We start from the raw sequence: 17,863 nt of genomic DNA, 5'->3' as shown, positions 1-17,863 counted from the left end.
AATTGTATCTTATCTTATATCTTATTTAGTAAAACAATTAAATAACTAAAATTGTTTATTTAAAAATTATTATCAGGTATTATAACTGAATAAAAGAGCTGAAAATCAAAACAATACCCGCGAATTAAAATACTTTCGTTATTTATTTTATACATGATCTTTCATCTCTTAATAGCGACATCGTTAAAATTAGGATGCTAACTCTCATATTTTACCTTCTACTAAAATTATAGAACTATAATTATAATTGGAAATATTATATAGAGAAACATTGATCTGATATTTTCAAAGTAAATAACAAAATTTTTACTGAACGGATAGTGATATATTATACTAAAGTATATATATTAGACTACTATAATGTTTAATATTATTTTTGATAAATTTATACTTTGTTTCATATGCTATAGTAGGAAAGACTTGGTACTGTTGTGCCACTTTTTATCAGCAATAATTTGGTTGATTTACTAGCTAGCTAGGAGAAAAGTAAATTTAATGGTTATTTGAACTAATTTCTCTACGTGAAAATACTGAAATACTATGCTTAAATACGATGCCTCAGTCATAAAATCAAATCATACAAACAAGGGCATAACCGCCCAAGGATAAAAAACAATAGATATAAATGATTTATAACGACTTTAATTGTCAGAACTATGCAACACAACACAACATAATCATTGACACAAAGCCTATGAATATAATATATAACAAAACATAATTTTCTAAACTGTTTATCTTTTCAAATTTCACTCAGACAGGACAAGAAGTACGTGTCACATAAAACAAAACTAATTTGTAGTAATTAACCATTAATGTTTAACTTACAGCAAAATAACAAAGAGATCTATATGTATACAAGCAGCAGTTATTATTAAAAGAAATTGAACAAAAAACTTATTTTTGGCTTTTTTAGAGCAATTCGGTCTACAGATCTTGTTAATGTAGGGCGCTGACTCAATACAATAATGAAAACTTGTTCTAACAAACATACTTCATCTTTCTTCCTTAGCACCTTATCCCAAAATCAGTATAGTTTGGCTGTATTGGCAACTACTGTAATTTGGCACAACCGTACCCAGTCTCCCCTATACTTTTTAATGTCGAAATTTTTTGTTAATACTAAAATATGGCGATAAAAGTTCTAGTAAATTTTTACAATTGAGCAAACTTCATAATTAAAAAATATGAGCTAATAAATGTAGCGGAATATTATATTAGCAATAAATTATTTTTATATTTACGTACCATAAAATCATTTCATTAACAATATTGCATTCTAAACTAATTTGAATGCTGTATAAAAATTTAATATTAGTTGCATATAAATTTGTTTGATTACATTATAAAATATGCATTCATTTTAGCATTTTATGGTTTACTGCACCACAATTCATTTTGCAAAGCAAATATTTTCACAATGCTCATAACTCAATCATCCACGAGAAAAGTTCGTAAAAAATAAAAATCCGCACAAAAACATGCTTTTCTTTTATAAACAGGTTTTTCTTTTGTTAGCAAACAATGCAAAGTGGAACTATTAATAGTCGAATAAACCTCGACTTCCGTTTTCTGTGAACGAAACGAGCGTTTCTTTTGTATTTACATCTATACAAGAGCCGTTTCTATCGCTTCGTGTCACTTTTCTCCGAGTTTTCACCGGGGAAATCTAATCAATGCTTTTCATAAGCGTTTTACGTTGAGGAAAACAGTACGGGTTTCGCTCGCCGGTTACCTAATGGCTTTTTGTGTAAAGTTGTCTCCTTTTATATAAGCGTTGCAATGTTACTGTCATTTGTTATATTGCTCATGCCCGCGGTGGTATCGTTCTTTACGCCTCACCAAACATCCGACTGTTGTATAAAAGTATTCGCAGACTTATATTTTTCCGATCGCGGACGTATATATATGATCTTGATTATTTTTATTTAGTTGAAACATATCTGATATGTTTGGCAGCCGATTCGTCGAATTAAAAAAAATATTGACAACCTTTTATTTAAACGTTTCATTACTTGACATATATCATCATTTAGCAAATCTTTTATGATATATATATATATATATATATATATATATATATAAGGTAGGACGAGAAACACAGTTCCAATTTTAGTTTGAGCAATTATATTGTGAAAACCAAACCAATTATGTGACAATTGAAAACACAGATGACGCCATCATGGAGTGTTAAAAATGGGAAAAGGGTAGGCAAGAACTATGGAGGGAGATACTAAGGCAAAAAATCTCACTCCCACCTAATTTTAAAATATGGTTGACTAAAAAAAGAATATATGGTGCCCTATCAATTTATATTCAAATCAATTACATAAAATTGAAAAGTTGATTGAAGTAGTGTATATGACTAATGTACTAGTATAAAAAGTCAAAAATACAATAAATAAAAGAAATCGCATATAAACAAACTATTGGACTATGTTCAGCAAAACTCTTATCTCATGATAGAAATGTGTTTTATTTGCTGTTTTTTTCAAAAAAAAAAAATACCTAGTCCTTTACTTTCATAGGCAGGTTCAAATGGGACGGCTAGAGAACAAATAGGTTTAAGGTCTTGTTTTTAATTTTAAGAAGATTTTCTGAATTAATAGCTACATCATTCAACTAATGCAAAACATAAATTTCATGTGCATATTTTTTCCAGAGATAGCACTTTTAACTTCCTTGCTTTGGTATTTTTATATTTCTGAAGAAATACCAAGTCAATGTTATATACAACATAATCTTTGTAAAAATGTGGTTAAATAATTAACTTTTCGTAGAATCCCGTAAAATTAAAGTGATTTTTTTGCATATCTTTACGGTTCAGTGGTTTAAGAACATTTGGAATACCTCAGCAAAAATTGATGTGTGTGTGTTTTGTGTGTTCGCAATTATTTGTCTACGTTTTCGGGCGCATGGATCAACCGATTTTTTTGACAAAGGCAGCTCCAGCCGTGACTGAGATACGGAGCAAAGAGTGCAGAAAATAGAAATTTTGAGAAAACTGAGTATCCAATTTGAATTATCTAAAAAACATTTAATTTTAAATTTTTAGGAACAGTTGTGATTAGTTTTTGGCAAAGGCAAGCCCAGTCATATCAAAGATTCGGAGCTAAATGTGCAAAAAATCGCAGTTTTTGAGAAAACTTAGCATCCGATTTGAACGATTTAAAAGACTTTCTGCTTGTGTTGACAAGTCAATTGCTTTGGGAAAAAAATTATTTCAAGATTATTTTTTTTTTGTATATCAAAACTCAGATTTTAATCTCTGGGTATAGTTTTAAAGCTCACTTATATAGTTTAAATAAATAATTTTAGCTTTACCAGTCAGTTTATGAATAACACTTTTAAATATTTGACAATATTACAGTATTTATAATAATCTATTTGAAAACATTTAATATTCTTAGAAAATTTTGTTACGGTACGGGAAGTTCCAGCAATTTGTCTTAAGACACGATGCCATACACCACTAGTTCAGCTATTATTTCATAAAATTCCTTTAGATTTAAAGCTACGGCTTTGTATTTGTTTGCCCGGTGGCTGTCCCTTTTTGCTTAGCTTATGGGGTAAAAAAGGATAAATTGAAAATTTTATAAAAATAAATGATAAACATAATTTTATAATTTTGAATCTCTTTATGTATTAATGATTTATCCGAAAATTTATTTGCTTTTCACAAGGTTTAGACAAAGTGGACGTTAAAATTGCATTGACGAATAATTTACAAATGGATAAACGGCTAATAATTTGATAGAATAAACTAGGCGAGCATTGATGATGGTGCATCCTTTGCAACAAAATTACTAAGCAGAAACACTAATTTTCGCTAAAATCAGGAAATTTTATAATTTCTATAATAAAGAATGAAAATATGATAAAATTGCTAATTATTGCCCTTGACATTTTGAAAAGCATTATGAGATACAGCATCAAATCATTCGTCACCTTTACTTTTCAATATATATATATATATATATATATATATATATATATTTTAAGTACAACAGTTAATTATTAATTATTTTCTAAAAGATCTAAAATTTATTAAGAAGTATGATGAATGTGATGTTTTTGGCGTAAATCGATGAAGATAGTAGAGATTAAATTAATATTAAGTCTTAACGACAGTATTTTAAATAAATCTGTCACATGATAAGCTTCACTACTGTCGTAGATGTCTTTTAGATTTATGTCTGTCTCATAGAATATCAACTGCACATCTCCTGTTCCTGGTATGTATTAATGTGCGCAAAGTGTTTTTTTCTTTTCATATCTTCAGGGAACCGAATCGATTTTCTCCACCTGTCGTTTGCAAATTGTCACACTGCGTTTCAGAGATAGAAACGATTTTCCGAACAGTATTTTTCTAACGACAAAACGAGTAGCGATGAACACTTACCAAAAATAAATAAAATTCATATGTTCGTTATTTTTCTGATACGTTGTCATTTACAGAATGTTTCAAAAACTGTTTTGATGAAAATAAACGAAGCGAAATGACATTTTGTCAAAGCCATCGTTAAAGATGAAAAAAACGACTTTGATAGCAAATTAATTTTTTTTTCTGTTTGTTTCAGAATCTCAAAAATCAAATCATGACGACGAATCTTTGGGTTGAACAGGTAATATATTTAATAATATATATATATATATATATATATATATATATTTTGTATGATTCTGAATTTGATGTTGACATATGTATTAACAAAGTCTAATAATCGGGCATAACATCAATAAAAAACATGAATTTCTTTCAAAAATTTATTTCAAATCCATACGTTCCGGCCATAATCCTAGCCTTCATTCAGTGGAAACTAAAAATAAAATTAAAAACTAAAACAATTGAATTGGAGTGAAAAGAAAAAAATAAAATAGTAATTAGTACTTACAATTAGTTGATCTTAGTGTTAAATTGGAAAATTTTAATAATCCATGGTATTAGGATATGGTAATGCACTACACTATGTATTATAAACATTAACTTGAAATTACACAATATTTTCACAATTGTAATGTGTAATTTCAAGTTAATGTTTATAATACATAGTGTAGTGCATTACCATATCCTAATACCATGGATTATTAAAATTTTCCAATTTAACACTAAGATCAACTAATTGTAAGTACTAATTACTATTTTATTTTTTTCTTTTCACTCCAATTCAATTGTTTTAGTTTTTAATTTTAATTTTAGTTTCCACTGAATGAAGGCTAGGATTATAGCCGAAACGTATGGATTTAAAATAAATTTTTGAAAGAAATTCATGTTTTTTATTGATGTTATGCCCGATTATTAGACTTTGTTAATATATATATATATATATATATATATATATAGATTTGTATATTTGATATTTAAATGTCTCAACTTAAGTTGCTTAATTTGCAATATGGTATTTGCAAGTTGCAACAAAAATCGATCAACTTTTTGCAAGATGATCTATCACATTATTATTGTTTTCATATTCTTTTGAGCGAAAATGATAAAATTGTCTCAAATATATAAATGTAGTACAATATTTAATAAAAAAAACAACTGAAGAATTTATTAAGCAAACACATTGATTAGTTTGCATCGCGTGAAATGATTTTCGGGATAAATTGGATTTTTAATTCAAATCGCTTGATCTCATTAGCCCGCAATGGATTCATAATTTAAAACAAGATATATAATTGCTTTTCATGTTTTTGCTAGAAATAAAATGAGTGGCATATTCAAAGACCTGTCGGAATTAAATATTGGTTCAGCGAGAGATTCATTAAAATTATGTTTGTATATGAAGATACATTTTTTTTTCAGGTTAACGTATTATATATCAAGTGAATATTTGTATAAGTCACGATAAAAATATTCATATATTTATAATAAAAGGTGCTTGTTCATTCATTATTTTTTACTAAATGTATAAAATGTGTTGCATATTGCATATCTTTCTTCTGTTTGCTACAATAATTTATTTAAAAACAAATTTTAGATGTGATATGATATCTTAAAAAAATATTTACTGTGACATAAACAGAAATTTTAATTTTTTTCACCATATAATTTACAACTGTCTTTAGTCGACAATCTGGTAATTTTAAAGATAATATAACTAGAATACATACGACAGATAAATTGACAATAGTAGAAGTAGCCAGTGTCAAATACAATTTTTTTTAATAAATATAGAAAAAATATTTTAATAAATATATTTATAGTAGAAAGAACTAAATTATGCGAGCCCCCCGAATTCAATCGACTCATTCTAGTTCCAAAAAACGTTGCCGATATCGAAACTCAAATGTGCATTTCGGGCGTTATTTAAATACAGTTTATTTCTTATAGTTTATTAATACAAATTACTGCATATTGTATTTGAAAGAAAGTAGAATATTTTTTATCTACTCTAGTTCATCTTGATAAAAAGTGTGTTAATTCATTCAGGGAGTAAATAAAAAAACGACAATTTTTGTCTAAAATTATTGGAAATCAAATTAAATCGTTCATGAATACCTATACTTTCCTTTGAGCTATTTAAAATTTGCATGATGGGAAAGTGAAATATTTGGTGTTTTTACCCAAAAAGCTAAAAATGTACACAAAAAGTTAATGCAAGCATTCTCCGGTAGTAGGAAAAATAGGGATATTTTAGCCCTATTTAAGGACAAAATGACCGAGTGGCTTTATTTAAAAATTGGATAGTTTAAGTATTGTTTCCGCGACTATATAACATGCAGAAATCCATAATTACATACTTGTCAGATATTGAGCGTCATTGTCACAGTAATCAGTTCAAACGCATTTGGCGTTTTGTCAAGTTTATTTTGAGAGAGTTTTTCTTATTTTCATAATTTTAATGTTTCAATTACATTCAATTATTTTATGCCAGTACTAGTGATTTCTATTAATTTTATTAGGTACAATAATCAGATGTTTGGTGGAGTTTTGATTATTTATACATTTTTTACACAAAACAAAATTTGGACGTCCAATGTTTTATTTTAATTTTAAAAGTTTTTTACCGAATAATAGCTACATTATTCAACCAATGCAAAATATAAATTTTTCGAGTAAATTTTTTACAAGGACAACACTTGATCTGATATCTCGTCAGAGATATTTTCTTTTGTGAAATTGCTTATTTTACCTTAATATATTGTTTTACACCATTGCCAGTGTGAAAGTTTTGTTGGTGTCTTTTACCCCATATGTGTAAGCTTTTATAAAGATTATATAAAAAAACTGTTAAATCTAAATTAAAACTAGTGGTGTATGGCATCGTGCCTCAAAGTGAATTGCTGAAACTTTCCGTACCGTTACAAAATGTTCGAGGAATATTAAATGTTTACAAATAGATTATTATAAATAAATATTGTAACATTATATTTTTTTCGAAAAACAATTATTTATTAGAAAAAGCAAAAAGTTTTTTGAAACATTCAATTCGTATGCTTAGTTCTCTCAAAAAATGACATTTTTTGCACATTTATCTCTGTAACTTCAAAATCGCTGGACCTTCCTTTGCCAAAAACTAATCACCTCTTCTTCCAATCATTACAAATTGAATGTTTTTGATCATTTAAATCGGATACTCCGTTCTGTCAACAATTCGATTTGTATTTTCTGCATTATTTGCTTCCTATCTCCGTAACGGCTGGACCTGCCTTTGCCAAAAACTGATATGCACATCTCCCTATCAATAGGAATCGAATGTTTTTTGAACCATTCAAATCGGTTGATCGGTTAAGCCCGAAAACGTGGACGAAAAAATTCGGACATACAAAACAAACACACACATCAATTTTTCTGAGATATGCCAAAATGTTCAGAAACCTTCAAAACGTAAAGATGTGCAAAAATTTTTATTTTCGATTTTCGGCCCATTACTATAACTACCCTACGGGAAGTTAATTAACAATACATTTTATAAAATACATTTTCATGGATTTTTAAACATTGCTGTTTTTTTCCCTATAGCAACGTCGTAAGAATCAAAGTTGTGTCTGGTTATACATCTTTTTACCTATATTTTCAAATATTGTTGTTAAAAAAATTCTTAACTTTCCTGATTTTTGATATATTGGTAGTGGGTCTTTTTATCTGCGGACCTTTTATCCCCGCTAGCTCTATATATCTGTATGTATATGTATATGAATATATATATATATATATATATATATATGTGTGTGTGTGTGTGTGTGTATCTCGAGTAAATATTTTCCTGTGATTTTTTTCTCGAGAGCTATCCTCGAATGTGCTAAATAAGTCAATTGTTTTTCTTGACGTGTCCCGTGATAGAAGTTCCGTTCTCCGTAGTGTCGTCGCGATATGTGTGCGCAACCATAGGAAAAACAGCAACTGAGCGAGCCTGTCTGTTACCAAACTTAATTAAGTCGCTCAAACACGGGGCTCTCTAGAGTTTTCCTAAGTTTTCCTCATGCGAGTTTATCCATTTCCCTCACTCCATCCCTGTGCGCTAACAATACATCGGTAAATATTTAATATGCCAGAAGACCGCGCTACGGTTTTCCGGTACAAACTTATATGAATTTTCCCCAAAGGGCGGTCGGAAATGCTCTTGCAGCGCAGTGTATCATGGGCCGTTGTCAAATATTATCTCGACGGAGTACGTTCTCGAATATTAAATGAACGTTGTAAGTGATGGAGATAAACAAAGATTGATAAAGTTTTTTGATATCACAAGTTCAGTTCTTTGTCAAACTACATGGAGCAAAATTCCAGACATCAATTTGTCTTTTAATAAAACTATTAGTTTGGATGACAGAGGCAATATCAAATGATATTTGTCTAATTTTATTATTATTAACTAATATTTTTTTGCTACCAATATCTCAAAAACGGGTGGTGGTAGGAATTTTTAACTAACAATATTTAAAAGTAGAAGAAAAGAGATGTGAATGCCTTGATTCTTATGATATTACTATTGGGAGATAAACGGCAATGTTTGAAAATGCATAATAAAAATATTTTCGCTTTTTGTTAGTTTGGCACTATTGTTTAGTTTTCGAAGACCTCAATGTAATTTTTAAATATATGTTATTTAATTGTTTTATAAAATATATTGTTAATTCTGAGTTAGATTCAACAGATGTTTTTATATAAGCACTATATGTGGGTGGGGCAAAATGGACCAACTGAAATTTGCTCTGACAAAGTGTGAGCAATAAAAATGGTAAATAAAAATGTAAATTCTGTTACGAAAAATAAATTAAACTAGTTGGTATTGGTATTTTGCCTTTCGGCAAGTTACATGAATTTTCCTATATATGTAAATAATCGACTTAATCAATTAAAAAAATAAATTAATTTATGAGTGATTAAAAGTATCGAGTGTATTTATTACACATAATTGAAAACGAACGAACACGTTAACTCGGAGTATTTTCCAAAAACAAATTTTCAAAAATCAATCATTTTTTTATAATTGAACCAGTTTCCGTAGGACTTTAATGGTTTAGTATGTTCATTAAAACCAAGTATTCTATCGTTATACCAAGTAAATCGACTAATTTTTAACAAATGTCAACAAAACTACTCATTTTCTCAAACTTTGATGAATTTTTAAAATTAAACTACTTGTCGTAAGGCCGTTATATTTCAGTAAGTTCTATAAGTCCATGATATACATCGCCAAAAAAAGTTTCATAAAAATTGGCTTAAAATTTTCTTTCAACAGTTAATTACAAGAAAACGGCTCGGTAGACTTTAACCTAAAACTAATCAGTATCATTTCCAACTAATATCTTTCAAACTAATATCTTTTTGATTTTTCAAAATCGATTCAGTAGTATGAGCTTAAATGTGGACAAAAAGTATAATACTTTTTTCCAAATTACAAAAGAACGGCTTGGCCGATTGTTGCACAAAACTTAGGAACAATAATCCTCATCGGGATACATCAAATAATCAAATTAAAATTTCTGATATCGGTTCAGGCGTTTTTGAGCAAACGTCGATGAAAATTCTAGTTTTGACAAATGCCAAAAAACGATACTAATAATACTAATAATACTATACTAAATTTCCGTAATATTTTAGTATGATCTATAAAACTATGGTATGTACGGTCAAAAAAAATAATAACTAGCTGTAAGTGGAATTCTGTCTTAAGGCAATTAAGGCATCGTGCCTTAAGGCAAATTGCTGGAACTTCCCGTACCAAAAATTATTATTTTTTTAAAAACGATTAACATTTTTGAAAAAAATTGACTTTGAAAAAATAAGATTTTTGAGAAACTATAAATTGGACAAAAAATTACTTTTTTTTGAAAAAAAAAATTAAAAAAAAAAAAAAAAATTTTTAATATTCTTTTTGAAAAAAAATTTTTTTCTTTACTTTGACATATTGTGGAAGATCTGAACTTTCTTTTCAAAGCAATCGTACTGCTTTAACTGCATAGGGACAAAATATAAAGCGCGTGAGCCCCGCGTCGCTGTCTAACGCATAAGCATTGGTACGGAACCCATAGGAATGTTAACAAAATGTATACTTATTGTTAAAATCTCTATAAAATATCTGATAATTTGATGTGCATATGTCTAATGATCATTTTTGACCCCCAAATGGCTCATTTTTTTACTTTTTTCTCCATATCTCCGAAACCGCTAGACCTACCTTCATGAAAATTTTATCGATTCTTCATCTTGTCAATACAAGTGAAATGTTTTTTTTGAATTATTCAAATCGGACGCTCCGTTCTCTTAAAAACTGAGTTACCGTTTTCGGCACTTTTTGCCCCGTATCTTCGGAACGGCTAGACCTGACTTCGCCAAAAACTAATCAGCACGTCTCCTTATCAATATGAATCGAATGTTTTTTGAATTATTCAAATCGGTTGATCCGTGTTCCGTAATCGTCGACGAAAATTTGTATCCGCACATACATACACACACATACATACATACACACACACACACACACACACATACATCCATTTTTTTAAGATATGCCAAAATGTTCAGAAACTTCTAAAACGTAAAGATATATAAAAATTTTCATTTTTGATTTTTTTGCGATTACTATAACTTGCCCTACGGGAAGTTAATAAAAATCGTTGAAAAAATATTTTTCAACATTTTTTTATTACAAGAAAACGGCCCGCCCGATCTGTATCAAAAACTAATCAGCACGATTCCCAACCAATATCTTTTGAAAGGTTTTTGAATTTTCAAAATCGATTCAGAATTGCGGGCTAAAACGTAGACGAAACATTTTTCACTTTTCTGATATTTATAAAGGAACGGCTTGACGGATCGTCGCACAAAACGATAGTCCTGATCGAGATACATCGAATGACTTTTAAATTTTTGAAATCGGTCCAGGCGTTTTTGAGAAAACGTCGATTTACGACAAAAAATCTGTTCACGCTCACGCATACTTTTTCCATATTTGGTCTCATTCGATTCAAAATGGCTTGAAACGTCGAGAAAACATAAAATTAGCGAGTTGGATTTTTTGATGAAAACAAACTTCTCCCTCAGGAAGTTAAAAAGAAAAAAAGACTTTATTTCTGTACCTACTTGCACATTCAGTTGCAAGTCTTCGTAACAAAACCTTGTATTCTGAACTTCTGTTTCATCTTGATACATAGTTCGCAATTTTCAAACATTAACTTTAAAACCTCAAGAGAATTTAATATCACGACAAAAAATACAAGAATACAAGTTATATCGTATCTTCTGACTAAGTCTGAGTGAATTTTTAACAAGAACAAACATTATTTGTGCACGCGTTTCCGTACATGTACACAAAGTTATTAATAAATGATGAGGTTATTAAAATTCCGGAATGGTTTTGCTTGAAAATTTCCTTGTTAATTCCTAACCATTGAAATATATGAGAGCATTTATTTACAGTCTTGGTATGATTACAAATTGAAATGGGAGCCGAAGGAGTACGGAGGCGTCGAGATGCTGCACGTCCCTTCGGATCATATTTGGAGGCCGGATATTGTGCTGTATAACAAGTGAGTCCCTACATTTGTTAGATTGATCTTTATCACAGAAAATTAATCTTAAGAAGAATATTTCACACTGACACCTCAGTATATTTCCGTTATTTCGTTATTCGGTTACTTGAATTTAGAATAAAGCAAACATATATGTGATATAAAGGGTATAGGCCATACAGAATCGGCCCCCACGATATACTTATTTTCAAGTTTGTACCTCACTTTATAGCCGAGATCTTATTGAAAATATGCCAAAGAGGCCCCTCTTTCCAAACTCACATTTTGGCAAAACAGCTAAACTGATTTTGATATAGTCCAAAGGACAAAAGATGTAGTATATTTGTTCGGAAAAATCAATATAAGAAAAGAAACGTTATGTCTGGTTTGTAGAAGATCTTATGATGTTGTATTGTGTTACATATTTCTGACAATAAAATTCATTATTAGTTAGTCGGGTGTTTATACCTATTGTATTTCAATCTATGTTTGTACTTGTCACAACCGTCCTGGGAGTGTGAACGCAGTACTTTTACGTAGACAAATGTTCAAATTACCATTTAATTTACTATTTTTCCAGCAAAATGGTAAACTAATAAAATTATTGCTCATCAAAAAAGTGACACAACCGTTCTTAAAACTAGCTAATTCTTCAGCTAGTTTCTTATTGTTCTTCAGCTTATAAAAGTTAAATTGAGAAAACATAACACGTTAACAACGGGATAAATTTGATCAAATGAATTTAGTTAAAATTAGTACTACTCTCGATCAGAATTGCTACATGAGGAACCAAATATATTTTGCTTTATTATGGTAAATTACATATGTATGCTATAATAAAATAAAATTCATATTGAAAAGTGTCACAGATTGATTCAATGTATAATAAAATTTTGAATACATGGTGTTAATACTAATTGGATAAAATTATATTTCTAAATTTTATATGTTATGATGTTATTTGTAATGCAATATGTACTTTATAAATCAAAATTACCACTACTGTCAGTGTCGTTTGCTCCCATCATAAACTTGTAACCGCCATTTTAAATTTTTTTGGATTGTAAATCTATGAAAAATAAATTCTCTTTCTTGTCGAGAGCGAAACATATAACATTAAAATAAGCTAGTGTACATATTTTCAATGAATCGTTTTATTTTGACCATCATATTTTGGTCCATCTCAACGGATTATATTTTTATACCAATGTTTTTCTCATTACTAATACTAATAGAAAATATTTTATATTTACTACTATTCAAAATTGTTAATATTGGGGAGAATAAAGACTCCAGTTAATTGCTATTTATAGTCTATCATTAATTGTGAATACTATGATTTGACGAAGAATCATAAAACTTCTCAAAAATTATTTTGTTTGCCAACAGAATTTACTACATATATAGAATTTCTATTGCATGACTAGATAATGGCATGATTATAGTAAAAGTAATGATTAAAAATTAAGTTTATAATTGTAGATGATAATTTATGTAGGGAAAAGTCCCCGAGTGCCGGGCACCTAAGGTTATTTATAAATGAATGAAAAAATATTTTACGAAATGTTTATTAAATTATGCCTTATGTTATTTAGCAAAGTGAGAAATCAAACTTAATTAACAAAAACGTATTCTTTGCTAAACCATAATTAATACTATCAATCAAACTTTGGTAACAAAAACCGTGAATTTACGAAGTGGCACCTAGTACTGGACATTTCAAAATAACCAGCATTGAACACATAAGTAGCCATTTCCACACTCTGGAATGTCTACACATTTGTGTTTGACGAATATTCTTAGATATTGCAAAAAATATCACTAATTAACCCCTCTTTTGTCTGAGCCACACCGATGCTCTCAGCTGGAGCATTCATCATAAGATTTTCATTCTTTGATTAGAAAATACGAAAAATGGGGGTATGTAGTGACCGTTGGCACTCATACAGAACAAAATTAAATAATTCGAATAAATTACGTCTCACAAAAAATATCAATATGTTTACTTCCGGCGTTAAGAGACGACTTAGTGTCCGGTGCTAAGGGACAGACAATTTCGTTCACCTATTAAAATTGTTTAAAATATCTAATAATTTTATACCATTTTACGGATAACAATCAAGTACTACTTTTATTTTTGAATTCCACTAGAAGCTAAATGCATAAATACACTAGAATTACTTCTATTGATATTTAGGTGACGCCGTGTTTTTGTTCCTAAAACAACAAAGGGTTGCTCTCGTCGTGGCCGTGTGCGTCACAGGCGAGTCTTGGCGCGTGTCCTGCACCTGTGTGCCCCCCGCGCCCCTGTCACTTGTAATTTGAAATAAAAAGATTTATACTCGCTTAAATAATAAGGGTTAAATATAGTGTCCGGCTTGAAATGCCGTCCGGCGTTACGGGACTTCTTCCTAATTCATTGATTTTAACACGATTAATAAAAATTAGTACATTTTATTGAAAGAAAATTTAAATGAAAAAGTGTAAATGAATCCAATCCATTATTACTTTGACATAAACTGGAACCGAATACTTCAATATTTTTTATTCTTATATGTACTAGACCAACAAACTCGTGTTCCTAAACTTTCCCAAATCGCTGTAATTGGAATCAGAAACTGAAAACTTCGAATTTTCCCAGTGCCGACGGAAACTTCGAGGTGACTTTGGCCACCAAAGCCACGCTGAACTACACAGGCCGAGTCGAGTGGCGGCCGCCCGCCATTTACAAGAGTTCCTGCGAAATCGACGTCGAATATTTCCCGTTCGACGAACAGACGTGTGTCATGAAGTTCGGGTCGTGGACGTACGACGGATTTCAGGTGAGATTTGTAATATTTGTAACAATACTAATTGGTAAACTAGTGGTGCATGGCATAGTGCCTTAAGGTAAATTTGCTGGAACTTTCCGTGCTAAAAATTATTTTTATTTAAAAAAGCTTTAAATTTTTTTGAAGTTTGTGATATATACATTTTTGAGATCGTTGAAAAAAATGACTGTTTTGAAAAATTTTATGTTTTTAATATTGCGAGGTTCTTCGAAAATATTTAACATTTTTTCAAAGCAATCGCGCTTCCTATAGTCCTGTCATTTGGTCGTTTTGCCACAGTACTCGAGGAATCCCAAAAATTGGTAATCTTATAGATTTTGATGTGCTCTTAACGAATTTCAACTTTGCCATTGCCATTTTGGAAAAATAGCGTCAATAGCGTTTAAAATATCTCCTTTTCTACTCATTCTACGATGAAAGTAGCTATTTAGAATTAAACTAGATAAAATTAGCTGTTTTAGAGACTCATAATAGACCAATGTTATTTCAAGACTATGTTATGACGAACTTTACATAAAATTTGTTCTAAATATTGACAAAAGCCATGTGGTTGCTATGCAGTCAGGCGATTTTCTCAGGTTGTCATCAACATAACCTAGAAACCGCACAAATATAAAAAACATGATGTTAGATAACAGGGTCTTTCTGACTCAGGTTTATAACATACGAGTGACGTTGCAGTTTATGTGTAAAAGGCCTGAATGCACAGCAAATACATGACATTTTGACAGTATTCAGTATGATTTAGTACCATAATGTATGGAAGTTGGAACGTAACATGGCCTTGCCATAACATTTCTCTGTTATGCGGCAGAATTGGTTGAAAATGCATAGAAATATAAAAACTTGTACTTATTATTAAATAACTCTATAAACTATCTGATGATTTGCTATGCATATGTCTATATATCATTTTTTACCGTCAAATGGCTTTTTCTTTCTTTTGTATTGGATCTAGGAAATCGCTGCAACTGCTTGCCAAAAATTCAATCAGTTTTCTATGTCGTCATTACAAATAAAATGTTTTTGAATCTTTCAAATTGGTCGCACCGTTATCACAAAAACTGAACTATCATTTTTGGCTCTCTTTGCCCTGTATTTTCCAAACGGCTAGAGCCGCCTTTGCCAAAACTTTTCAGCACGTTTCTTCATCAATACCAATCAAATGTGTTTTGAATTATTCAAATCGGTTGGTCTGTGTTTCCGAAATCATCGACGAACATTTGTATCCGCACACACATATACATCCATTTTTTGGATGTACACAAATTGTGACACAAATTATGCCCAAATGTTCAGAAACCTTTGAAGCAGAAAATTATATGAAAAAAAATTATTTTGTTTTTTTGCGATTACCATAATTTACCCTACGGGACATTAATAATAGTAATTAATAAAAGTCCAAATGGTGTAATACTAAATTAGAACATCTTTTAAAGAATGTTAGTATTTCAACAATGTTCTATTGGAGGTCCAATTCTTTGATAAAATAAAAATGTTACATATTTTACGGGTCTATAATCGTATGAGGTGGTTGTGAAGAACTGTCAAAAAAGCTATGTCTTTGCTGTGCGATTAAGCGTTTTACTTTAGAAATAATTCTAACATCAAACCTCCAAAAGGCGCAAATGTCGAAAAATATTTTTGTCATAAGTGCAACTTTCTGTTGTCACTTTGATAACACATTTGTGAAGTAAAACTAAGGTTTATATTCTAACGTTTGTCCTTTTGCAGGTTAGCTTTTATGTGTGAAAGGGTCGATCGAACAGCAAATACATTTCTTTTAGACAGTTTTGTCTACCAACTCATATGATTATAGACTCATAACATATTTTCTTTTATTCGAAATTTGGTCCCTGAATGTGGTTTCGGTTAAGTTAAAATTTAAATTTCTTTTAAGTTATTGTTTAGTTTGATTGAAAATCCATTTTTGCATGATTATTATTAGTAGGTGCTGCTCCCCTTAATAAGGTCAGCTAAAAATGGATTGTTGAGGTCAATGCGTATCTGTTTATTACAGACTGATCCTGATACGTTTATATTATTAATTATGAGTCCGATTTACTGCAACATCCTGATAATTAAATGCTGTAGGTGATTATTGGTTTGATTATGGTTTCGCATATTATTAATTTAGTACTAAGTGTTAATGAAAATATTCCATTTCGAGCTTGATTAGAGAGCACATCAAGCTCGAATTCAAATACTTTCATTAACACTTGGTACTAAATTAATAATATGCGAACCATAATCAAGCCAATAATCACCTATAGCCCATGAAATTCACAGTGTCTCTCGTTGCAATCAATTTTGTATCGAAATGTAAATAAAAATTTAGGGTTTTATAAAATATAAATTCATATAACTAAAGATCATAATATTCTAGAAATTATACTGTTTTTTGTCTGCAATTGTTGACTATTTGCATCTTTGGCAATGGTTTTGACACTTTCTAGTTGCCTGAAAACATACTATCAAACGACATTTAGAGAATTGTTCATAAAGTAATTTTGTAACCCTTTGGCGGGTAAAATACAATCAGCAAGTGGTTATAAACTATTGAATTTGATAAATTTAACATCTCGTACATACAATTTGTGTGTGATTGTTCGGGTTTATATTGTTATAATGCCAAAACAATCTGTCTATTTCATGAATGCACTGGTTAATTGTTAGTTTGGAATTGAAATCTATTAGAGGGCCACCAGATAGCTGTCTTTTTAGCTGTAAATTTAGTTTTCTGATTTACTACTTAACTTAAAATTACTTAAAATCATTTTTTGAAAATTGAGTACATTTTTTTTTTTTTTTTTTTTTTTTTTTTGTTACAATTTATTTTTGTTAATCAAGACTTTAATGTCTTATTTACAAAATTGATATGAGCAAAAAAAAAAATACAAAAAAACACAAAATGCAATACATTGAATATAAAATGAAAAAAGTTGAAATAAAAATTAAATTAAAACAGTAATACAAAAATAATAACATAAATGAACGATGACGTGATGATGTATGCGGCGTACTACGTCAGGACGCGTGCAGACATTGGGCTAGGAGTTTGGTAGATCGGAAGG

At 29.8% G+C, this 17,863-nt stretch overlaps 1 protein-coding gene across 1 annotated transcript in view; it reads left to right on the top strand.

Annotated features, from left to right (window-relative positions):
- Positions 1-17,863, top strand: part of LOC113371147 (acetylcholine receptor subunit alpha-like) — a 139,305-nt gene that overhangs the window by 89,302 nt on the left and 32,140 nt on the right. The window contains exons 3-5 of the mRNA XM_026611791.1: positions 4,581-4,625; positions 11,867-11,976; positions 14,600-14,780. Of these exons, the coding sequence (XP_026467576.1) occupies positions 4,581-4,625; positions 11,867-11,976; positions 14,600-14,780 (336 nt within the window). The remainder of the gene's footprint in view (positions 1-4,580; positions 4,626-11,866; positions 11,977-14,599; positions 14,781-17,863) is intronic.

Source organism: Ctenocephalides felis, unplaced genomic scaffold (assembly GCF_003426905.1).
Source record: "Ctenocephalides felis isolate EL2017-DRISC unplaced genomic scaffold, ASM342690v1 CF-g0.4_SCAFFOLD_01492, whole genome shotgun sequence".
Taxonomy (NCBI): domain Eukaryota; kingdom Metazoa; phylum Arthropoda; class Insecta; order Siphonaptera; family Pulicidae; genus Ctenocephalides; species Ctenocephalides felis.
The sequence above is the reverse complement of the archived record's forward strand: the minus strand, read 5'-3'. Positions and strand labels throughout refer to the sequence as shown.